Source organism: Phyllobates terribilis, unplaced genomic scaffold (assembly GCF_046119375.1).
Source record: "Phyllobates terribilis strain yellow unplaced genomic scaffold, ASM4611937v1 Scaffold_9__5_contigs__length_417890890, whole genome shotgun sequence".
NCBI lineage: Eukaryota > Metazoa > Chordata > Amphibia > Anura > Dendrobatidae > Phyllobates > Phyllobates terribilis.
In genome coordinates, this window is record NW_027362769.1 from 222,452,394 (window position 1) to 222,473,916 (window position 21,523).

General features: G+C 46.7%; 1 protein-coding gene across 1 annotated transcript in view; it reads right to left on the reverse strand.

The window, feature by feature from the left end:
• The window catches only part of CPPED1 (calcineurin like phosphoesterase domain containing 1), a 146,155-nt gene that overhangs the window by 123,590 nt on the left and 1,042 nt on the right, over nucleotides 1–21,523 (reverse strand). The window contains exon 2 of the mRNA XM_073647697.1: nucleotides 4,436–4,654. Within this exon, the coding sequence (XP_073503798.1) occupies nucleotides 4,436–4,654 (219 nt within the window). The remainder of the gene's footprint in view (nucleotides 1–4,435; nucleotides 4,655–21,523) is intronic.

Genomic DNA, 21,523 nt, shown 5'->3' on the forward strand with positions numbered 1-21,523 from the left:
GGAACACCAATATTCACTCAGTACTGGTGACTTATAGGGTTAGAATCAGTATTGTAGTGGTACCTTTTTTTTGTCCAGATTTTGGTGTTTTTCGTTTGCACCTTATTCTTTTAATTTGCGCATTTTAAAAAGTCTATTTTATATGTGCCCTGCATCATTGTTGGAGATGCTTGGGGGTTTCCAGATGTTTTCATGCGATTCAACAATTGCGACTTTTTAAAAAAGCCTCAACATTTTTGGGAAAATGTTTCCTGTCCTCCCCCACCACATAGTGATTTTATGTACATCTAGAATATTTGCACCAATACTGCATAAATTTCATCCGTACATGCAACTTTTGCGCAAAAAAAAAAAAGGTTTTTTTTTGTAGGTAGTCTGGTACCTAAAATGTCCTTTTTCTTAAAAATCTCTCTTTACACCCCAGCCACTTTTGTAATTAGCTTTATTATACAATACCCTTCACTTCTCTATATGCTGCTAATGGCTAATTGTGTATTTTTTACTTTCCTGTGATGTTTTTTTTGAGAGGAGTCTCAAACGTGACGTCACAGGAGGCTGGGGCTGCACTCACTCCCCACAGCTTTTATCGCCCCTCCTGGAACAGTACGTCATCACAGGGCTGTGTTGCAGTTACTTACTACAGTTTCTTGCATCACCGCCTTCTGAAGACATGCAAGATCCATGGTGATAAAAGCTGTGGCAAAGGTGAGTGCAGCACCAGCTCTCTGCTTCTAGCTTTGCATATTCTAAACTGAAACAAGATGTTGTCAAAGGGTAAGATAGAAGCAGAGAGTGACACCAGCGCTGCCACACAGCATCTAGGACCGCCATCAAACAAATCATCATCAGGGGGCGGTGATAGAAGCAGTGAGTGACACAAGGGGGATCTTGGCAATGTGGTCATCCATATTGCACTTTAAAGATGGAGAGTGTTGGTGGGTATTGGTGCTAATGCACATTGCACTTCATTTTGAAGCTCTGGTAGGGGTGCTCCCTCCTGTATATCAATTGTCATATATCTTATTATTCAGACTGGTCAGAGTTTCATTGAAGGGTGAACTGATGTTTGTTACATTAACTACAATATAATCATGCTTATGGTCCCTTGATTATTTTGATGCATCTGATTCAGTGCAAGCACTTTAAAACCCTCGGCATTATTTTTTTTTTTATTTACTATTGATTTAATTTTTTATTGTCTCTTGCCATTTTCTGACCACACTGCCTTTTGTTTTTTCGTGTTTTAATGGGGTGTCCACGTTTTTTTTTGGTGTGCTTATAATTGATTTTGATGAATAAAATTATTTCTGCATACATAGTTTTTTTCTACAGTATTATTTTCTTTGAGGAGTCCATTATTATATTGCTTTATGGTAGACCCTATTAATAACACTGGTCAACACAAAAAAAATCATCAGAAAGGTAATATGTCTGTTTTATGGAGTTTGATGTGCTGATTCCAAAATCTGCTTAGTTTTGCTCTATCACATAAAGTTTCTGATATAGAAGCATTTTTGTTATTAAGTTATTTCTACATTTTCAATGTATGTGGTTTTTCTGTGTTATTCCCATTTCTTTGCTTGTCGTACTTAATTGTGAATTTTCTTACAGGGACAACATCAGTAAAGTTTTTAGTGAGTTTTATGGGAAGGAGTATTGACAGTGCAGTCAGCCAATGACTGCTCTTCGGAAAGTCACATGTTATGGGGAGGAGCTAACTGTTCTGAGGTGGTAAGATTTGAGTCAGTCAGAAAAGGATGGTGATGGCAGCAAGGACTGGTATGTGAGACTGTGACAGGAGACCGGCCTCTACAGGCCTCTTACACTGAGGTGTACCTGAGTGAGGGTCTCCACAGCGAGAGAACCTGAAAGCCACCAATATCACACTGAGAAACTGCCTGTCTGCAAGTGTTCATCTGTAAGGAATAGGCTGACCCGTATACCTCACACCTGTATATAGTAATCTACTAGATTACCTCCAGCAAAATCAGTTCTAAATACAAGCTGCCTCTGTCATCTCTGGGGAAATATCTACATACCAGCTCATCACATTTTTTTTTGAGTTTGTCACCACCATTGAACTGAACTTACTCTACTGTCTGATCTGATTTAAAGGAGAAAAATGTCCCGACAGTGTATCAATCATCCAGACAGATTCTGCTACGTGTGTGGTTCTTTTACACCAAAAGGCCAAGTATGTTCAATCACTCATGATATTAAAATGATGTACCAGATGTACTTTAACTGTGCACTTGGTGATCAAGACAAAAGCTGGGCCCCTCGTGATATGCTCAAGTTGTTCAAATGGTCTTCGTGACTGGTTGAATATGAGGAAAGTGGTTTTGCCATTTGCTGTTCCCGTGATTTGAAGAGAACCCAAAAATCATAGTGATGACTGCTACTTTTGTTTTGTCAAACTGAAGGGCTTTACTACAAAGAACAAACATAAGATTAATTACCCTGAACTTGAATCTGCGATTAGGCCAGATCCACATGATGATATGTTGCCAGTTCCTGTACCACCGTTGTCTGGATTGGATGAAATTGAAGAATATGGAGCTGAAGCTACTAGCAAAGGCATGGAGACATCAATTCAAGATGAGTATGTACCCTATGGAGCAGCCGAGCAGCCAGAACGCTTTACTCAACATGAATTAAATGATCTTATCAGAGACCTGTCATTGTCAAAAGATAAAGCTAAACTTCTTGCATCTAGGTTGAAACAGAAGAACCTTCTTCATGATGATGTCAAAGTGTGTTATTACCGAAACAGAAATAACAGTGTATCACAATTTTTCACAGTTGATGGACCAATGGTGTACTGTAACAATGTGAATGGTCTCTTTGAAGAACTGAATCAAGAGTATTTTGTTGCAGATTGGCGATTGTTTATTGACTCATCCCAGAGAAGTTTGAAAGCGGTGTTACTTCACAATGGAAATATGAAACCATCACTCCCTATTGCTCACTCTTGTCATTTAAAGGAAAGTTAGGAAAATCTGTCAGTTGTTTTGGATGCTATACAATATAAGCATCATCAATGGAATATCAGTGGAGATTTGAGAGTGATTGGTCTGCTAAAGGGAATGCAAGGAGGTTTCACAAACTATTGTTGCTTCTTGTGTTTATGGGACAGTAGAAATACAGTAGAGAATTATGTTCCACGTGATCGGGGACAGAGAAACATCTGTGATCCAGGTAGACACAATGGACAGCATAATCCTTTAGCTGTTCCAACAAAAATATTTCTTCCTCCACTACATATAAAGTTGGGATTGATTAAAAGCTTTGTGAAAGCCATGACAAAGAAAAATTCACAAGGGTTCCAGTACATTTCACAGAAATTTTACCAGCCAAACTGAAGGAAGGGGTATTTGTTAGTCCTCACATCAGAGAGCTTTGAAGGAACTCTAAATGATAAGGAATTGAGAGCTTGGAAAAGCTTCAAGTGGATCTGTGAAAACTTCTTAGGAAAAAATAAATCTCCAAAATATGTTGAAGGTGTTGAGGAATTGCTAAATGCATACCAGTGTCTTGGATGTCGCATGTCTCTGAAAATGCACTTGCATTCACATTTAGATTTCTTCCCTCCAAATCTTGGGGATGTAAGCGATGAACAAGGCGAGCGGTTTCACCAGGACATTAAAGAATTGGAACACCGCTACCAGGGTTTTTGGAACGACTCAATGATGGCACATTACTGTTGGATGTTATATAGGGACAACCCTGAAAAATCGTATCAACGATAGTCTAATGTCAAGCACTTTTAATTTTTGCTCATATTTTGGTTTCTATTTTGCATGTGAAATTATTTTGGTTCAATAAAAACTGTTTTGTAAGGTCAAGCATTTTTTTTCTGATATGTAGATTACTGTTTTCTTAATGTCGCCAGTATATTTCCCAGACCTTATAATAATGATGCTGCTCCGTGGAAACTATACCTGCTACAGAAAAACTATATACATTTTTGAAATCAGAACAAAAAAATTATTCAGAAAAGTACAAGGTCTACTGCGATGATTACAAAAAATATTTTTTTGTAGACCTGTGTAATTTTTGGTTATTTTAGTATGGGTCTATGGATCCGGTATTGATCATTAATTGGGTGACAGATGCTGCAGGGAAGTGAGTGCAGCCCCAGCTTCCTGTGACGTCAAACAAAACGTTACAGGAAGAGCAGTAAAAACACATTTAGGAATTAGATAGATAGGGAAAGGTGGACGGTGTTGTGTAATAAAGCAAATTACAAACGTGGTTTGGGGGCAAGTACAGATATTTAGAAAGGACATTTTAGGTAACAGACCTGCATTTTTGATTTTGTGTAAAGTTCTTGAACCACGTGTGCCATTTTGAAGAATTTGGTGCACAAAATGTCAATGAATACCACAAGTCAAAAAAAAAGTATGATGAATCAGGCCTAGTGTTTATCGCCTACCTGGCATAGAATGAACTAGGTCTCCGCATAGAGCAAGGAACTTCGGCTTGGGACACATCTTATTAATGGCCTCCACGGCTTCTTCTGTTAATTTGATCTCTTCATCCCACTCATCCCCTCCAAAGTCACACTGGCCAATCGCCCAAGATTTCATGAGCCCAAACTGCGGGTCTGCTCCTTGGATGAAGAAGAATGGACCTCTCCACTCCTTCTCGTCATCTTCAAAACGAAGAAAATAAAGAGAAACGTTAGAATATTCTGCAGTAAGTGGTGGCTTACAGTAATTACATTACATACTAATAATAGGATTCTGAATATTCATCTCCGGGACCTTTAACAAAGATCCAATTATGAAAAGGCTACACTTTCTAAAAAAAGGAACTTTGCTCAGAACGGTGCAGATCTGGAAGCTGCTGACCTTTCTATTAAACAAAGTGAAATAATTCCCGGGGCAGTCAATTCTTTGTGTCTTTTCTGCCTTAGAAATAACCCATTCCGTGAAAGAGGTGCAGTGACATGCTGGGAAACCAATCTAGCTGTGTATTATTGGTGCCTCCGGCGGGGTGAGGTTAGTGCAGAGCAGGAAAAAAAGACGACACGTTCTCCCGAAATCCCAATGCAATGCTTGTTCCTGTCTCATCCACCTTTTCTCATAGAAGCAGAGGAAAGTGTAGCTTTTATATAATATAGACAATATATAATAAATGCAAATAACATGATTAAAAACTTAAAAAAAAAAACTGATGAAAAATATTGGACAAATTGTCAACTGAGCCACTAATTACATTGCCACTGTCAATCTTCCTTGATAACAAGAGGGCTGGAGTCTTCAACCACGTTCCTGTGAGGATATGTACCTGCTTTCTTTTTATTACGCCTTTAAAGGGAATCTGTCAGCAGGCTTTTGCTATGTAATCTGATGTAGGGACAGAGACCCTGATTCCAGCAATGTGTCACTTTTGTTTACTGGGTGCAGCAGTTATAAGAGTCACAGTTTTCTCTGCTGCAGATCTAGCAGAGCTCAGTTGTTGGCTGTGTATAACCCTGTCCACACCACAGCTTTCTGTATAAATTGTATAGGGGGGAGAGAGATGCTCATCAGTGCTGGGGTGTGGTTGGACCAGGAGGCACGAGGCCAGTTGTCCTGTAGTGTTCATTTCCTGCTTATAAAACACTGATTGTATTGAAACAGCAAACCACAGCCCAGTAAGTGACATCGCTGGAATCAGGTTCTCTTCCTCTACATCATGCTGCTGTCAGATTACACAGCAAAAACCTGCTCACAGATTCCCTTTAAAGGTAAAGATGGTATTATTAGGACTATGGCTCTATGTTGTCATTGGCAGAACTTGTGGTCAAACCCATACCTGTATGCCCTACTAGTCTACGATGATATAAGACTGAAAAGGTGACTTTAATGAAGGGTACAGGTGGTGCTAGTAGCAGATTTGCATCTCAGAGGTACATGGCGAATGATTACGGCCGCTAATGTCTACATGATCTTCTTTAACACCTTTCATGTACCGTATTTTTCGGACTATAAGACGCACTTTTTTCCTCCAAAATTTTAGAGGAAAATAGGGGGTGCGTCTTATAGTCCGAATGTTGGGGGGAAAGGGGGTATATGTATATGCTGTGTGGGGGGAGCGGCAGCGGTGGAGGAGCGGGGCACAGGAGGCAGCAGCTGCCTACACTTGTCCCCGCTGCTAAAGAAAATTAATATTCACTGCTCCCCACGCCCATGGGGCGTGGGGAGCAGTGAATATTCATGCTCCTTAATAGTGGCACACAGTGTAGCCGCAGCGCGGCTCCTGCCGGAATCGCCTGTGCCCGCTGTTAAAGGGCATGAATATTCAACCTCTCTCCACGCCCATGGGAGTGGGTGAATATTCATGCCCTTTAATAAGCGGGAACACGCGTTCTCCCGGCAGCAGCAGGAGCCGCGCTGCAGCTACGCCGTGTGCCGGCTATGAAGGAGAATGAAGTCACTACTCCCCGCGCACACAGTCCCGGCGTGGGAAGCAGTGACTTCCGGCAGCTGATCTCTCCTTGTGAGCCGCGCACGGCAGTGACGTCATGAGCGGCTCACATGGAGAGATAAGTGCGGGCAGACAGGAGGCAGCGCTGGAGGAGAGAAGAAAGGTGAGTAGGAGTGTTTATTTTTTATGCGCAGCAAGATGGGGATTAGGACCATGCATACCAAGATAAGGATGAGGGGGCATACATAACAGGATAAAGATAAAGGGGCTATACATACCAGGATAACGCTGAGGGGGGCATACATACCAGGATAGGGATGAGGGGTGCCATGCATACCAGGATAGGGATGAGGGGTGCCATGCATACCAGGATAGGGATGAGGGGTGCCATGCATACCAGGATAGGGATGAGGGGTGCCATGCATACCAGGATAGGGATGAGGGGTGCCATGCATACCAGGATAGGGATGAGGGGTGCCATGCATACCGGGACAGGGATGAGGGAGCCATGCATACAAGGATGAAGGGCGACATGCATGCCAAGATTGGGATGAGGGGTGCCATGCATACAGTACCAGGATTAGAGGTGAGAGGTGCCATGCATACCAGGATTGGGGATGAGGGATACCATGCATACCAGGACAGGGATGAGGGGTGCCATGCATACCAGGACAGGGATGAGGGGTGCCATGCATACCAGGACAGGGATGAGGGGTGCCATGCATACCAGGACAGGGATGAGGGGTGCCATGCATACCAGGACAGGGATGAGGGGTGCCATGCATACCAGGACAGGGATGAGGGGTGCCATGCATAGCAGGACAGGGATGAGGGGTGCCATGCATAGCAGGATAGGGATGAGGGGAGCCATGCATAGCAGGATAGGGATGAGGGGAGCCATGCATAGCAGGATAGGGATGAGGGGTGCCATGCATAGCAGGATAGGGATGAGGGGTGCCATGCATAGCAGGATAGGGATGAGGGGTGCCATGCATAGCAGGATAGGGATGAGGGGTGCCATGCATAGCAGGATAGGGATGAGGGGTGCCATGCATACCAGGATGGAGGGATGGGGACCATGTATAAAAGGAAGGGGGGCATATGTACCAGGATGGGGGATATTGTCAGAATTGGGGGACATTTTCCCTATACCAGTGTCAGCAGAAGACCCCCTCCCCCTTAAAAGTGCATCATGAACACATTTTTTGCTTAATTTTTTTTTTCCTCCTCTAAAACTTAGGTGCGTCTTATAGTCCGAAAAATACGGTAAATTAATGGGATAAAGTAGTTGTCCTGGTTTATTTAAAGGGGTTATCCCATAAAAGAAATATCAGTTACACATAGATTTTAAAATAATGGTCTGATTCCTGGGGGTCCCATCAATTGGACCGCAGCCAATCCCAAGCCTTTTGTTCTGCTGCACTGCGCGACCCTAGTGAGGAAGAGTTTGGATGGCACAATGGTCACACACGTACACTGCCGCTCCATTCAATGTCTACGAGGCTAAAGGACGCTGCCAAGTACAGCACTCAGCTGATTTTAACAGCCCTGTAAAAATTAAAGGGGGTTTTCCCAGAATCGCAAGTTATCCTCTAATTATAGGATTAGGGGCTCAATCACTGAATGTTGAAACTCCGAACAATCCTGAGGATAATCGGATGATTTTTTTATGTGTGAACGTCGCCTATAAGAAAGTCAGCAGACTGCTTTATCCTATAGAGAGGGACACTGAAATAAAACACTATGTGTTACAGTTATATGAAAAAGTTTGGGCACCCCTATTAATCTTAAGCTTAATGTTTTCTTAAAATTGGTGTTTTTGCAACAGCTATTTCAGTTTGATATATGTAATAACTGTTGGACACAGTAATGTTTCTGCCTTGAAATGAGGTTTATTGTACTAACAGAAAATGTGCAATCTGCATTCAAACAAAATTTGACAGGTGCATAAGTATGGGCACCTCACCAGAAAAGTGACATTAATATTTAGTAGATCCTCCTTTTGCAAAAATAACAGCCTCTAGTCGCTTCCTGTAGCTTTTAATGAGTTCCTGGATCCTGGATGAAGGTATTTTTGACCATTCCTCTTTACAAAACAATTCCAGTTCAGTTAAGTTTGATGGTCGCAGAGCATGGACAGCCCTCTTCAAATGATCCCACAGATGTTCAAGGATATTCAGGTCTGGGGACTGGGATGGCCATTCCAGAACATTGTAATTGTTCCTCTGCATGAATGCCTGAGTAGATTTGGAGCGGTGTTTTGGATCATTGTCTTGCTGAAAGATCCATCCACTGCGTAACTTCAACTTTATCACTGATTCTTGAACATTATTGTCAAGAATCTGCTGATACTGAGTGGAATCCATGCGTCCCTCAACTTTAACAAGATTCCCGATGCCGGCATTGGCCACACAGCCCCAAAGCATGATGGAACCTCCACCAAATTTTACTGTGGGTAGCAAGTGTTTTTCTTGGAATGCTGTGTTTTTTTGCCGCCATGCATAACGCCTTTTTGTATGACCAAACAACTCAATCTTGGTTTCATCAGGCCACAGGACCTTCTTCCAAAAAGAAATTGGCTTCTCCAAATGTGCTTTTGCATACCTCAGCCGACTCTGTTGGTGGCGTGCTTGCAGAAACGGCTTCTTTCGCATCACTCTCCCATACAGCTGCTCCTTGTGCAAAGTGCGTTTTATAGTTGACCGATGCACAGTGACACCATCTGCAGCAAGTTGAAGCTGCAGCTCTCTGGAGGTAGTCTGAGGATTGTCCTTGACTGATCTCACCATTCTTCTTCTCTGCCTTTCTGATGTTTTTCTTGGCCTGCCACTTCTGGCCTTAACAAGAACTGTCCCTGTGTTCTTCCATTTCCTTACTATGTTCCTCACAGTGAAAATTGACAGGTTAAATCTCTGAGACAGCTTTTTGTATCCTTCCCCTGAACAACTATGTTGAATAATCTTTGTTTTCAGATCATTTGACAGTTGTTTTGAGGAGCCCATGATGCCACTCTTCAGAGGAGATTCAAACAGGAGAACAACTTGCAAGTGGCCACTTTAAGTAGCTTTTCTCATGATTGCATACACCTGGCTATGAAGTTCAAAGCTCAATGAGGTTACAAAACCCAAAAAAGTGCTTTAGTAAGTCAGTAAAAAGTAGGTAGGAGTATTTAAAACAAGAAAATGATAAGGGTGCCCATACTTATGCACCTGTCAAATTTTGTTTGAATGCAGATTGCACATTTTCTGTTAGTACAATAAACCTCATTTCAAGGCAGAAACATTAATGTGTCCAACAGTTATTACATATATCAAACTGAAATAGCTGTTGAAAAAACACCAATTTTAAGAAAACATTAAGCTAAAGATTAATAGGGGTGCCCAAACTTTTTCATATAACTGTATATGTTGTTTTTTTTTTTTCTTCACACAGTCCCTATAGTGACGCACGTTATATCATCCATCAAGACTGCAACCACTGTCGGTCATATACTAAATGAGCAAATACTCTGACTGACACAGTGTTGGACTCGGATGCCAAGGGCCCACCAGTAACCAACTCCAGGGTCCCACTTTTCAGCTACATGCAAATGTGAGATTATCCTCCATCACAAATTTATATAACAATGAACTTGGTGAAATGTTAAATGAACAAGATGCCGCCTTTGTCTGTACATAGTGATTCCAGTATATTGTGCCAAGTACTTCTCATATAAGAGGGTGGTGGCCCACCAGAGGATTCTCCTGTGGGCCAGTCCATGCCTGCCTGACAGTAGCCAAACGTGCCCTCTTGTGATGCCATCACTTCTATTGCATAGACGGTAGATATTTATACAGTAACCTGTGTTTCTTTCCTGTATGTATGAAAAACCTGATACAAAAAAAAAGAGCAAAGTGCACGAATATAGCACACTCTACGGGCGCCATTTATAATTCTCTTCATGGTGCACACTGCAGACTGGAGAAAAGCCGGCAACAGCCGCGCCTGACTTATATGCTAGAACCTTTTTTGCAAGGGGTCAAAGTATTGGCATCCCAAGCCATAAGCTGGCATTATAAAGTGTGTCTAGTGTGCAGTGCTGGGATCAGATCCAATTGTCCTATCAGTAGTGTTGAGCGATACCTTCCGATATCGGGAAATATCGGATCGGATTGGATCGGACCGATACCGAAAAAGTATCGGATATCGCCGATTCCGATACCGGAAACCAATGCAAGTCAATGGGACATAAATATCGGAATTAAAATAAACCCTTTCTTTCCTTGTAGGTTATTTCTACATGAAGGAAAACAACTAAGAATAATGTAGAATGTATTGGGGGAGGTGGGGGAGACAATAAAGGCATAGAGGTTTAGCCCAGTCAAATGGAATAGCAGGAATTAATATTTTTTTATTATGTTCTGAGTTACGGAAATATTAACTATGTTAAGTATTTTTATATTTTGTCAGATATTTATGTTTCACTACTTCCATGCTCTTCACCTTCTTTTTTACTTCTCCCACACTTTCTCCTTCATCATCCTCAGCATCTTTTTCATCCACTTCTTCTTCACCTTCTTCTTCTTCACCTTCTTCGTATTATTCTTTTTTTTACATTCTTCATATTCTACTTCTTCATCTTCTTCATATTCTTCTTCTTCATCATATTCTTATTTGTGACAGGCATTCCTGTAGTTGTTATCTATAAAAGGTTGGACATTACACCTTTCGTTCTGCCCGTCACAAAAGATTTACAACAGGATTTGTCCGCGTTCAGTTTGGCCTGCAGCAGCAGGTCTTTTCCAGGGGCACCACGAGGAGGAACGGACTCACCCCCATACACTGCTTAGTCATCTTCTGCTTATAATTTAGATATTATCTTTTGCTCTGATTTTTAGTCTTATGCTTAATGTTCTTCCGCTTTTTGTTCTGCAGCTTCTTGTATTTCTGCTTCTTGGTTTTCTGTCTCTTGTTTTTCTGTATCTTGGTGCTTGTCTTCTCTTCTTTGTCTTCTTGGTCAACTTCTTCAGGGTCATCTTCTTGGTCTTCTTCGGGGTGGTCTTCAGGGGTCCTCGTCTTCGGGGTCCTCGTCTTCTTCGGGTTGGTCTTCTGGGTCCTCGTCTTCGGGGTCCTCGTCTTCTTCGGGGTGGTCTTCAGGGTCCTCGTCTTCTTCGGGGTGGTCTTCAGGGTCCTCGTCTTCTTCGGGGTGGTCTTCAGGGTCCTCGTCTTCAGGGTCATTGTCTTCGGGGTCCTCGTCTTCTTAGGGTTGGTCTTCAGGGTCCTCGTCTTCTTAGGGTTGGTCTTCAGGGTCCTCGTCTTCAGGGTCCTCGTCAGGGAGATCCAGAGTGATTACCAAGAACCATTTCAAAAAGCTTGAACTTGGAAATGTAGCAGAAGGTACAAGAAAGCTGAGGAACTACCGAGGACCAGCTGACGGTACTGGAACCCGGATGGATAGCAGAAGGTACAAGAGCCAATGGAACTACCGAGGACCAGCTGATGTTACTGGAACTCGGTTACTAAGCAGGAGGTACCTGTGCCAGAAAGCACTACCAAGGACCAGCAGACGTTGGTGGAACTTGGATACCGAGAAGGAGGCACCTAATCCAAAGGCACTGCCGAGAACCAGCTGACGGTACTGGAACCCGGATGGGTAGCAGAAGGTACAAGAGCCAATGGAACTACCGAGGACCAGCTGATGTTACTGGAACCCGGATGGGTAGCAGAAGGTACAAGAGCCAATGGAACTACCGAGGACCAGCTGATGTTACTGGAACTCGGTTACTAAGCAGGAGGTACCTGTGCCAGAAAGCACTACCAAGGACCAGCAGACGTTGGTGGAACTTGGATACCGAGAAGGAGGCACCTAATCCAAAGGCACTGCCGAGAACCAGCTGACGGTACTGGAACCCGGATGGGTAGCAGAAGGTACCCATGTAAAAAAAAAGTTCAAGGCCGCGAGCCGGCCGCAGTTACCAAAACCCACAGTCCTACAGAGGGTGCTTGTCCTATTGGCACTATGGAACCAGCCTTCATTGCCAGATCCCGCAGCCCACATAGGAGTCACCTAAACTGCAGGCACCATAGAGTTGGCTAACCCGACCGCAACACGACAGGACAACGCATTGGAGGCAAAGTGACGTTGACACTACCCGGAAACAGCTGGCGTGCTGGAACCAGGCTGGGCAGGAGGGAGTACCCGTGCCAAAGACACTGCCGAGAACCAGCTGACGGTACTGGAACCCGGATGGGTAGCAGAAGATACAAGAGCAAATGGAACTACCGAGGACCAGCTGACGGTACTGGAACCCGGATGGGTAGCAGAAGGTACAAGAGCCAATGGAACTACCGAGGACCAGCTGATGTTACTGGAACTCGGTTACTAAGCAGGAGGTACCTGTGCCAGAAAGCACTACCAAGGACCAGCAGACGTTGGTGGAACTTGGATACCGAGAAGGAGGCACCTAATCCAAAGGCACTGCCGAGAACCAGCTGACGGTACTGGAACCCGGATGGGTAGCAGAAGATACAAGAGCAAATGGAACTACCGAGGACCAGCTGACGGTACTGGAACCCGGATGGGTAGCAGAAGGTACAAGAGCCAATGGAACTACCGAGGACCAGCTGATGTTACTGGAACTCGGTTACTAAGCAGGAGGTACCTGTGCCAGAAAGCACTACCAAGGACCAGCAGACGTTGGTGGAACTTGGATACCGAGAAGGAGGCACCTAATCCAAAGGCACTGCCGAGAACCAGCTGACGGTACTGGAACCCGGATGGGTAGCAGAAGATACAAGAGCAAATGGAACTACCGAGGACCAGCTGACGGTACTGGAACCCGGATGGGTAGCAGAAGATACAAGAGCAAATGGAACTACCGAGGACCAGCTGACGGTACTGGAACCCGGATGGGTAGCAGAAGGTACAAGAGCCAATGGAACTACCGAGGACCAGCTGATGTTACTGGAACTCGGTTACTAAGCAGGAGGTACCTGTGCCAGAAAGCACTACCAAGGACCAGCAGACGTTGGTGGAACTTGGATACCGAGAAGGAGGCACCTAATCCAAAGGCACTGCCGAGAACCAGCTGACGGTACTGGAACCCGGATGGGTAGCAGAAGGTACCCATGTAAAAAAAAAGTTCAAGGCCGCGAGCCGGCCGCAGTTACCAAAACCCACAGTCCTACAGAGGGTGCTTGTCCTATTGGCACTATGGAACCAGCCTTCATTGCCAGATCCCGCAGCCCACATAGGAGTCACCTAAACTGCAGGCACCATAGAGTCGGCTAACCCGACCGCAACACGACAGGACAACGCATTGGAGGCAAAGTGACGTTGACACTACCCGGAAACAGCTGGCGTGCTGGAACCAGGCTGGGCAGGAGGGAGTACCCGTGCCAAAGACACTGCCGAGAACCAGCTGACGGTACTGGAACCCGGATGGGTAGCAGAAGATACAAGAGCAAATGGAACTACCGAGGACCAGCTGACGGTACTGGAACCCGGATGGGTAGCAGAAGGTACAAGAGCCAATGGAACTACCGAGGACCAGCTGATGTTACTGGAACTCGGTTACTAAGCAGGAGGTACCTGTGCCAGAAAGCACTACCAAGGACCAGCAGACGTTGGTGGAACTTGGATACCGAGAAGGAGGCACCTAATCCAAAGGCACTGCCGAGAACCAGCTGACGGTACTGGAACCCGGATGGGTAGCAGAAGGTACCCATGTAAAAAAAAAGTTCAAGGCCGCGAGCCGGCCGCAGTTACCAAAACCCACAGTCCTACAGAGGGTGCTTGTCCTATTGGCACTATGGAACCAGCCTTCATTGCCAGATCCCGCAGCCCACATAGGAGTCACCTAAACTGCAGGCACCATAGAGTCGGCTAACCCGACCGCAACACGACAGGACAACGCATTGGAGGCAAAGTGACGTTGACACTACCCGGAAACAGCTGGCGTGCTGGAACCAGGCTGGGCAGGAGGGAGTACCCGTGCCAAAGACACTGCCGAGAACCAGCTGACGGTACTGGAACCCGGATGGGTAGCAGAAGATACAAGAGCAAATGGAACTACCGAGGACCAGCTGACGGTACTGGAACCCGGATGGGTAGCAGAAGGTACAAGAGCCAATGGAACTACCGAGGACCAGCTGATGTTACTGGAACTCGGTTACTAAGCAGGAGGTACCTGTGCCAGAAAGCACTACCAAGGACCAGCAGACGTTGGTGGAACTTGGATACCGAGAAGGAGGCACCTAATCCAAAGGCACTGCCGAGAACCAGCTGACGGTACTGGAACCCGGATGGGTAGCAGAAGGTACCCATGTAAAAAAAAAGTTCAAGGCCGCGAGCCGGCCGCAGTTACCAAAACCCACAGTCCTACAGAGGGTGCTTGTCCTATTGGCACTATGGAACCAGCCTTCATTGCCAGATCCCGCAGCCCACATAGGAGTCACCTAAACTGCAGGCACCATAGAGTCGGCTAACCCGACCGCAACACGACAGGACAACGCATTGGAGGCAAAGTGACGTTGACACTACCCGGAAACAGCTGGCGTGCTGGAACCAGGCTGGGCAGGAGGGAGTACCCGTGCCAAAGACACTGCCGAGAACCAGCTGACGGTACTGGAACCCGGATGGGTAGCAGAAGATACAAGAGCAAATGGAACTACCGAGGACCAGCTGACGGTACTGGAACCCGGATGGGTAGCAGAAGGTACAAGAGCCAATGGAACTACCGAGGACCAGCTGATGTTACTGGAACTCGGTTACTAAGCAGGAGGTACCTGTGCCAGAAAGCACTACCAAGGACCAGCAGACGTTGGTGGAACTTGGATACCGAGAAGGAGGCACCTAATCCAAAGGCACTGCCGAGAACCAGCTGACGGTACTGGAACCCGGATGGGTAGCAGAAGGTACCCATGTAAAAAAAAAGTTCAAGGCCGCGAGCCGGCCGCAGTTACCAAAACCCACAGTCCTACAGAGGGTGCTTGTCCTATTGGCACTATGGAACCAGCCTTCATTGCCAGATCCCGCAGCCCACATAGGAGTCACCTAAACTGCAGGCACCATAGAGTCGGCTAACCCGACCGCAACACGACAGGACAACGCATTGGAGGCAAAGTGACGTTGACACTACCCGGAAACAGCTGGCGTGCTGGAACCAGGCTGGGCAGGAGGGAGTACCCGTGCCAAAGACACTGCCGAGAACCAGCTGACGGTACTGGAACCCGGATGGGTAGCAGAAGGTACAAGAGCCAATGGAACTGCCGAGAACCAGCTGGCGGTGCTGGAGCCCAGGGTAAATACTAAAAACAGAAGAGCCAGAGGTGTATTTGGAGGAGGTTTTAAATCCGTACTACAGTGGATGTGGACAAAGCAGGAGAATTTGCCGGACACACAGCTGGGGATCAGCTGACGTTACTGAATCCTAATAACACTGGAGCAAGCGTTGACTGTGCAGACGGCACTTCTGAGCAGCAACTAGCGGTATTGGAGCCCAGGGTAAATACTAAAAACGGAGGAGCCAGAGGTGTAATTGGAGCAAGTTTTAAATAAGTAGCACAGTGAATATGGACAGAGCAGGAGAAATTGCCGTGAACACAGCAGGGGAACAGCTGACGTTACCGAACCCCAATAACACCGCAGCAAGTGTTGACTGTGCAGACGGCACTTCCGAGCGCCAACTGGCGGTGCTGGAGCCCAGGGATAAGAATGAAAACAGAGGAGCCAGAGGTGTAATTCGAGCAACTTTAAAATGTGTAGTACAGTGGATGTGGACAAAGCAGGAGAAATTGCCGTCCGCACAGCAGGAGAACAGCTGACGTTACTGAACCCCAATAACACGGCAGCAAGTGTTGACTGTGCAGACAGCACTTCCGAGCGCCAACTGGCGGTGTTGGAGCCCAGGGTAAATACTAAAAACGGAGGAGCCAGAGGTGTAATTGGAGCAAGTTTTAAATAAGTAGCACAGTGAATATGGACAGAGCAGGAGAAATTGCCGTGAACACAGCAGGGGAACAGCTGACGTTACCGAACCCCAATAACACCGCAGCAAGTGTTGACTGTGCAGACGGCACTTCCGAGCGCCAACTGGCGGTGCTGGAGCCCAGGGATAAGAATGAAAACAGAGGAGCCAGAGGTGTAATTGGAGCAACTTTAAAATCTGTAGTAGTGAGAATGTGGACAGAGCAGGAGAAATTGCCGTCCGCACAGCAGGGGAACAGCTGACGTTACTGAACCCCAATAACATGGTAGCAAGTGTTGACTGTGCAGACAGCACTTCCGAGCGCCAACTGGCGGTGCTGGAGCCCAGGGATAAGAATGAAAACAGAGGAGCCAGAGGAGTAATTGGAGCAACTTTAAAATGTGTAGTACAGTGGATGTGGACAAATCAGGAGAAATTGCCGTCCGCACAGCAGGAGAACAGCTGACGTTACTGAACCCCAATAACACGGCAGCAAGTGTTGACTGTGCAGACGGCACTTCCGAGCGCCAACTGGCGGTGCTGGAGCCCAGGGATAAGAATGAAAACAGAGGAGCCAGAGGAGTAATTGGAGCAACTTTAAAATGTGTAGTACAGTGGATGTGGACAAATCAGGAGAAATTGCCGTCCGCACAGCAGGAGAACAGCTGACGTTACTGAACCCCAATAACACGGCAGCAAGTGTTGACTGTGCAGACGGCACTTCCGAGCGCCAACTGGCGGTGTTGGAGCTCAGGGATTACAGTTCAGGTGGTAGAAACATGAACAGAACAGGAGACCTGGATACTGTTGCCAACCAATTATTTATTCTGGAAGAGGACTGGCAAATTCATGAGAGATCCAGGCCTTGTTCATTTTGAGAAAAGTAAGCCGGTCAACGTTATCGGAGGATAGTCGCATGCGACGGTCTGTTAGTACACCACCTGCGGCACTAAAGACGCGTTCCGATAATACACTAGCAGCAGGGCAAGCTAGCACCTCCAGTGCATACTGACTAAGCTCTGGCCATGTATCCAGCTTACAGACCCAAAACTTGAAGGGAGAAGAGCCGTCTGGGAGTACACTAAGAGGGCAAGACATGTAGTCTGTCACCATCTGACGGAAACGTTGCCTCCTGCTGACTGGAGCTGTCTGTGATGGTGTAGACATTTGTGGCGGCGGGGACACAAAACTTTGCCACATTTCGGCCATACTGGTCTTGCCTTGTGCTGAGGCGCTGCTTCTGCTCCCTCTTTGTGCAGAGCTTCCTCCACTGCCTCGACGCACTGAGCTGCTTTGTAAAGCACTAGCAGCACTGCTCTCGGTTGGAATGGAGAACATGATGGAATGCACCAGTGCGTCTTGGTACTCCCGCATTTTACGCTCCCGGTTCAATGGTGTTATGAGGCTTTGTAAGTTGTCCCGGTAGCGAGGATCTAGGAGGGTGGACACCCAATAATCAGCCGTGTTGAGAATGTGGGCGATGCGGCGGTCGTTTCTGAGGCACTGCAGCATGAAATCAACCATGTGCTGCAGACTGCCAACTGGCCAAGAAACGCTGTCCCCTGCTTGAGGCGTGATCTCTGCCTGCTCTGCATCACCCCACCCTCGCTCTAGATACTGACTACTAGAGCATTGTGTACCTCCCTCCTCTGGACAGATGTCTTCCTCATCCATTGACTCCTCCTCATCCTCCTCACAAAGTGTCCCCTGCCTAGGCCTTTGTGAGGAACCACGTTGCGCAGACTGTAGAGAAGCAGATGGCATTTGTGACTCCTCATCCTCCACCTCTTCCAAAACCTCGTCCCTTAGTGCTTGCAGTGTTTTTTCAAGCAGGCAGATAAGGGGGATAGTCATGCTGACTAGTGCATCATCTGCACTCGCCATCCGCGTGGAATAATCGAAGGCACGCAAAACGTGGCAAATGTCCTTCATAGAGGCCCACTCAGTGGTGGTGAAGTGTGAACGGCGCGCACTGCGACTTGTTTGCGCCTGCTGCAGCTGGTACTCCATTACTGCTGCCTGCTGCTCACACAACCTCTCCAACATATGTAACGTTGAATTCCACCTGGTGGGTAGGTCACATATGATGCGATGTTCCGGAAGACATAATCGGCGCTGCAGAGCTGCAATGCGTGATCTTGCATTGCTGGAACGCCGCAAGTGAGCGCACTCTATGCGGACCTTGTGAAGCAGTGCATCAAGATCCGGATAGTCCCTCAAAAAACTCTGCACGACCAAGTTGAGCACATGTGCCAGACATGGGATGTGAGTGAGGTTGCCTAGGCCCAGAGCTGCCACCAGATTTCGGCCATTGTCACACACTACCATGCCTGGCTGGAGATTCGCTGGCACAAACCACACGTCACTCTGCTGCTTGATGGCATTCCAGAGCTCCTGCGCTGTGTGGCTTCGATTCCCCAAAGAAATTAATTTTAATACGGCCTGTTGACGTTTGGCCACGGCTGTGCTCATATCGGTCATCATAACAGGTAACCGTTCACGGGTCGATGTGGAGGTAGACCGTGACGGCTCCTGCAGCGCTGATTCAGAGGAACTGGAGTATGAGGAGGAGTCAATGTGTACAGACTGGATTCCTGCAATCCTTGGAGTTGGCAGAACACGTACAGCGCCACTCTCAAGATCTGTACCCGGCTCCACAACATTTACCCAATGGGCAGTGAGGGAAAGGTATCGTCCCTGTCCATGCTTACTGGTCCACGCATCAGTGGTCAGGTGGACCTTGCTACTGACGGCGTTTTGTAGCGCATGTTTAATTTTTCCCTCCACATGATGTTGCAGGGCAGGGACGGCTTGCCTGCTGAAATAAAAGCGGCTGGGCACGTTGTATTGTGGGACTGCCAATGCCATAAAGTTACGGAATGTGTCAGTCTCCACCAGCCTGAATGATAGCATTTCAAGGGCCAGTAGTTTAGCAATGCCAGCATTCAGAGCCTGTGCTCGGGGGTGGTTTGCCGAGTATGGGCGCCTTTTCTCCCATGCCTGTGCTAACGATGGCTGTAGACTGGCCTGGGAGTGTGAGGATGACTGGGAAAGTGGTGCTGTGGGTGGAATTACACTGTGTCTCTGTACAACAGTGCCAGAGATTCTTCCATGGCGATCCTGTGAGGAAGCCGAACCAGCTGTGTGTGAGCTGGAGGAAGAGGCTACAACACGAGCTGAAGAGGTGGTAGGTGGCGCTGTAGGTTGGCCTAGGTCTTCAGTGTGTTTGTGTAACTCCACCACGTGCTTGGTCCGCACATGTTTCCACATATTTGTGGTATTGAGGTTGCTGACACTTTTCCCTCTTTTCACCTTCTGATTACACAGCTTGCATTTGACAAAGCAAATGTCATCTGCAACTGTGTCAAAAAAGGACCAGGCACTGCAAGTCTTGGGAGCGCCCGCTTTGGATTTTGGAAGAGCCATGCTCCTAATGGGTGCCGAAGTGGAGGCTACAGGCAACCAAGTCTGCCCCCTCCCTCTCCCTCCTTTTTGGGCCGTTCGGGGAATCTCTTCCTCAGAGCTGCTCCCACCACCTTCCTGTCCCTCACGCCATGATGGGTCAAGGACCTCATCATCTACACCACCCTCTTCAAACAACTGCTTCTCCTGGGTAGTCTCGACAGCACAGTACGCACCAGAAAGTGGCACCTGAGTCTCATCATCAGATGCGTACTGAGGTGTGCTGCTGACCATAGGCACTGGCCCACCCGCCTCTTCAGATTCAGAGAGACAAAACGGTTGCGCATCACTGCATACTACCTCTTCTTCAAATTCTCAAATTCTGCTTGGCTGGCCCCCTCTTTCCAAGCCAAGAGATTCAGAGAACAGAAGTAGAGATGGCTCCTGTCCAGGGCTCTCTGACTGCCTGGGCAATTTGGCAGGTGGTGAAGAGACAGATGGGTGCTCTTCAGTGCTCAGGACCTGAGAGGATCTGGAACTAATTGAAGTCGATGCGTTAGCTGCCATCCATCCGACAACGGCTTCAATTTGGTCCTCGCGCAACAGTGGGGTACGGCTAGCTCCTACAAAGCTGCGCATAAAGGACTGTTCCCTGGTAAAACTGGGGGATGCTGAGTCACTGGTGCCCGCAGCAGGCACAGAATCCCCACGTCCTCTCCCTGCAGGCACAGAATCCTCACGTCCTCTCCCTGCAGAAACTCCACGCCCACGACCACGACCACATGCCTTACTCCCTGCCTTCTTCATCTTGGTAGACTGATAAAGATAGGCAGAAAAGTACTAAGGGCTTAGTGTGCTTATTCCTGAACAGCTGCTAACAGGTATAAGAAACACTAATTTTATAAAGTGTGGACTAGACTTTAATATGAGCTAATGTGGCCTACACAACTGTAAAGTGGAGTGTTTGGTGAACTTTATTTAGGTTTTTTTTGTCACAAAAAGACACTGGATGTGCCTAAAGATGTAATAACGATAGTATCACAAACTTTTTGTAGCTATTACAATGTAGGAAGGTAACCTACAATGCAATAGATGAGGCTGCAAAAAATAGGCTAATACTAATCTGGCTGGGGCTGCAGGGCCCAATGCTGCAGAAAGGCTCCTCTATCTACTCCTATATAGTGTGTTTGGAATCAATTTAGCTGAATATGGATGGAACCACCACACTAATAGGAGATATCAGGAAAAATTATGAATTGGCAATAAAGGACAATGTATGAGGCAGTGACACACACTGAGTGCACTACAACCAGACGGGGTTGAAGCACACACTACAGGGTGAGCTGCACTCACACACCAGACCTTGCAGACAGCGGTGAACAGTACAGATGCAGAGCACTGTGCACTAGTGCTGCAAGACGGAAAAAAAATTCTCTATCTACTCCTATATAGTGTGTTTGGAACCAATTTAGCTGAATACAGATGGAACCACCACACTAATAGGAGATATCAGGAAAAATTATGAATTGGCAATAAAGGACAATGTATGAGGCAGTGACACACACTGAGTGCACTACAACCAGACGGGGTTGAAGCACACACTACAGGGTGAGCTGCACTCACACACCAGACCTTGCAGACAGCGGTGAACAGTACAGATGCAGAGCACTGTGCACTAGTGCTGCAAGACGGAAAAAAATTTCTCTATCTACTCCTATATAGTGTGTTTGGAACCAATTTAGCTGAATACAGATGGAACC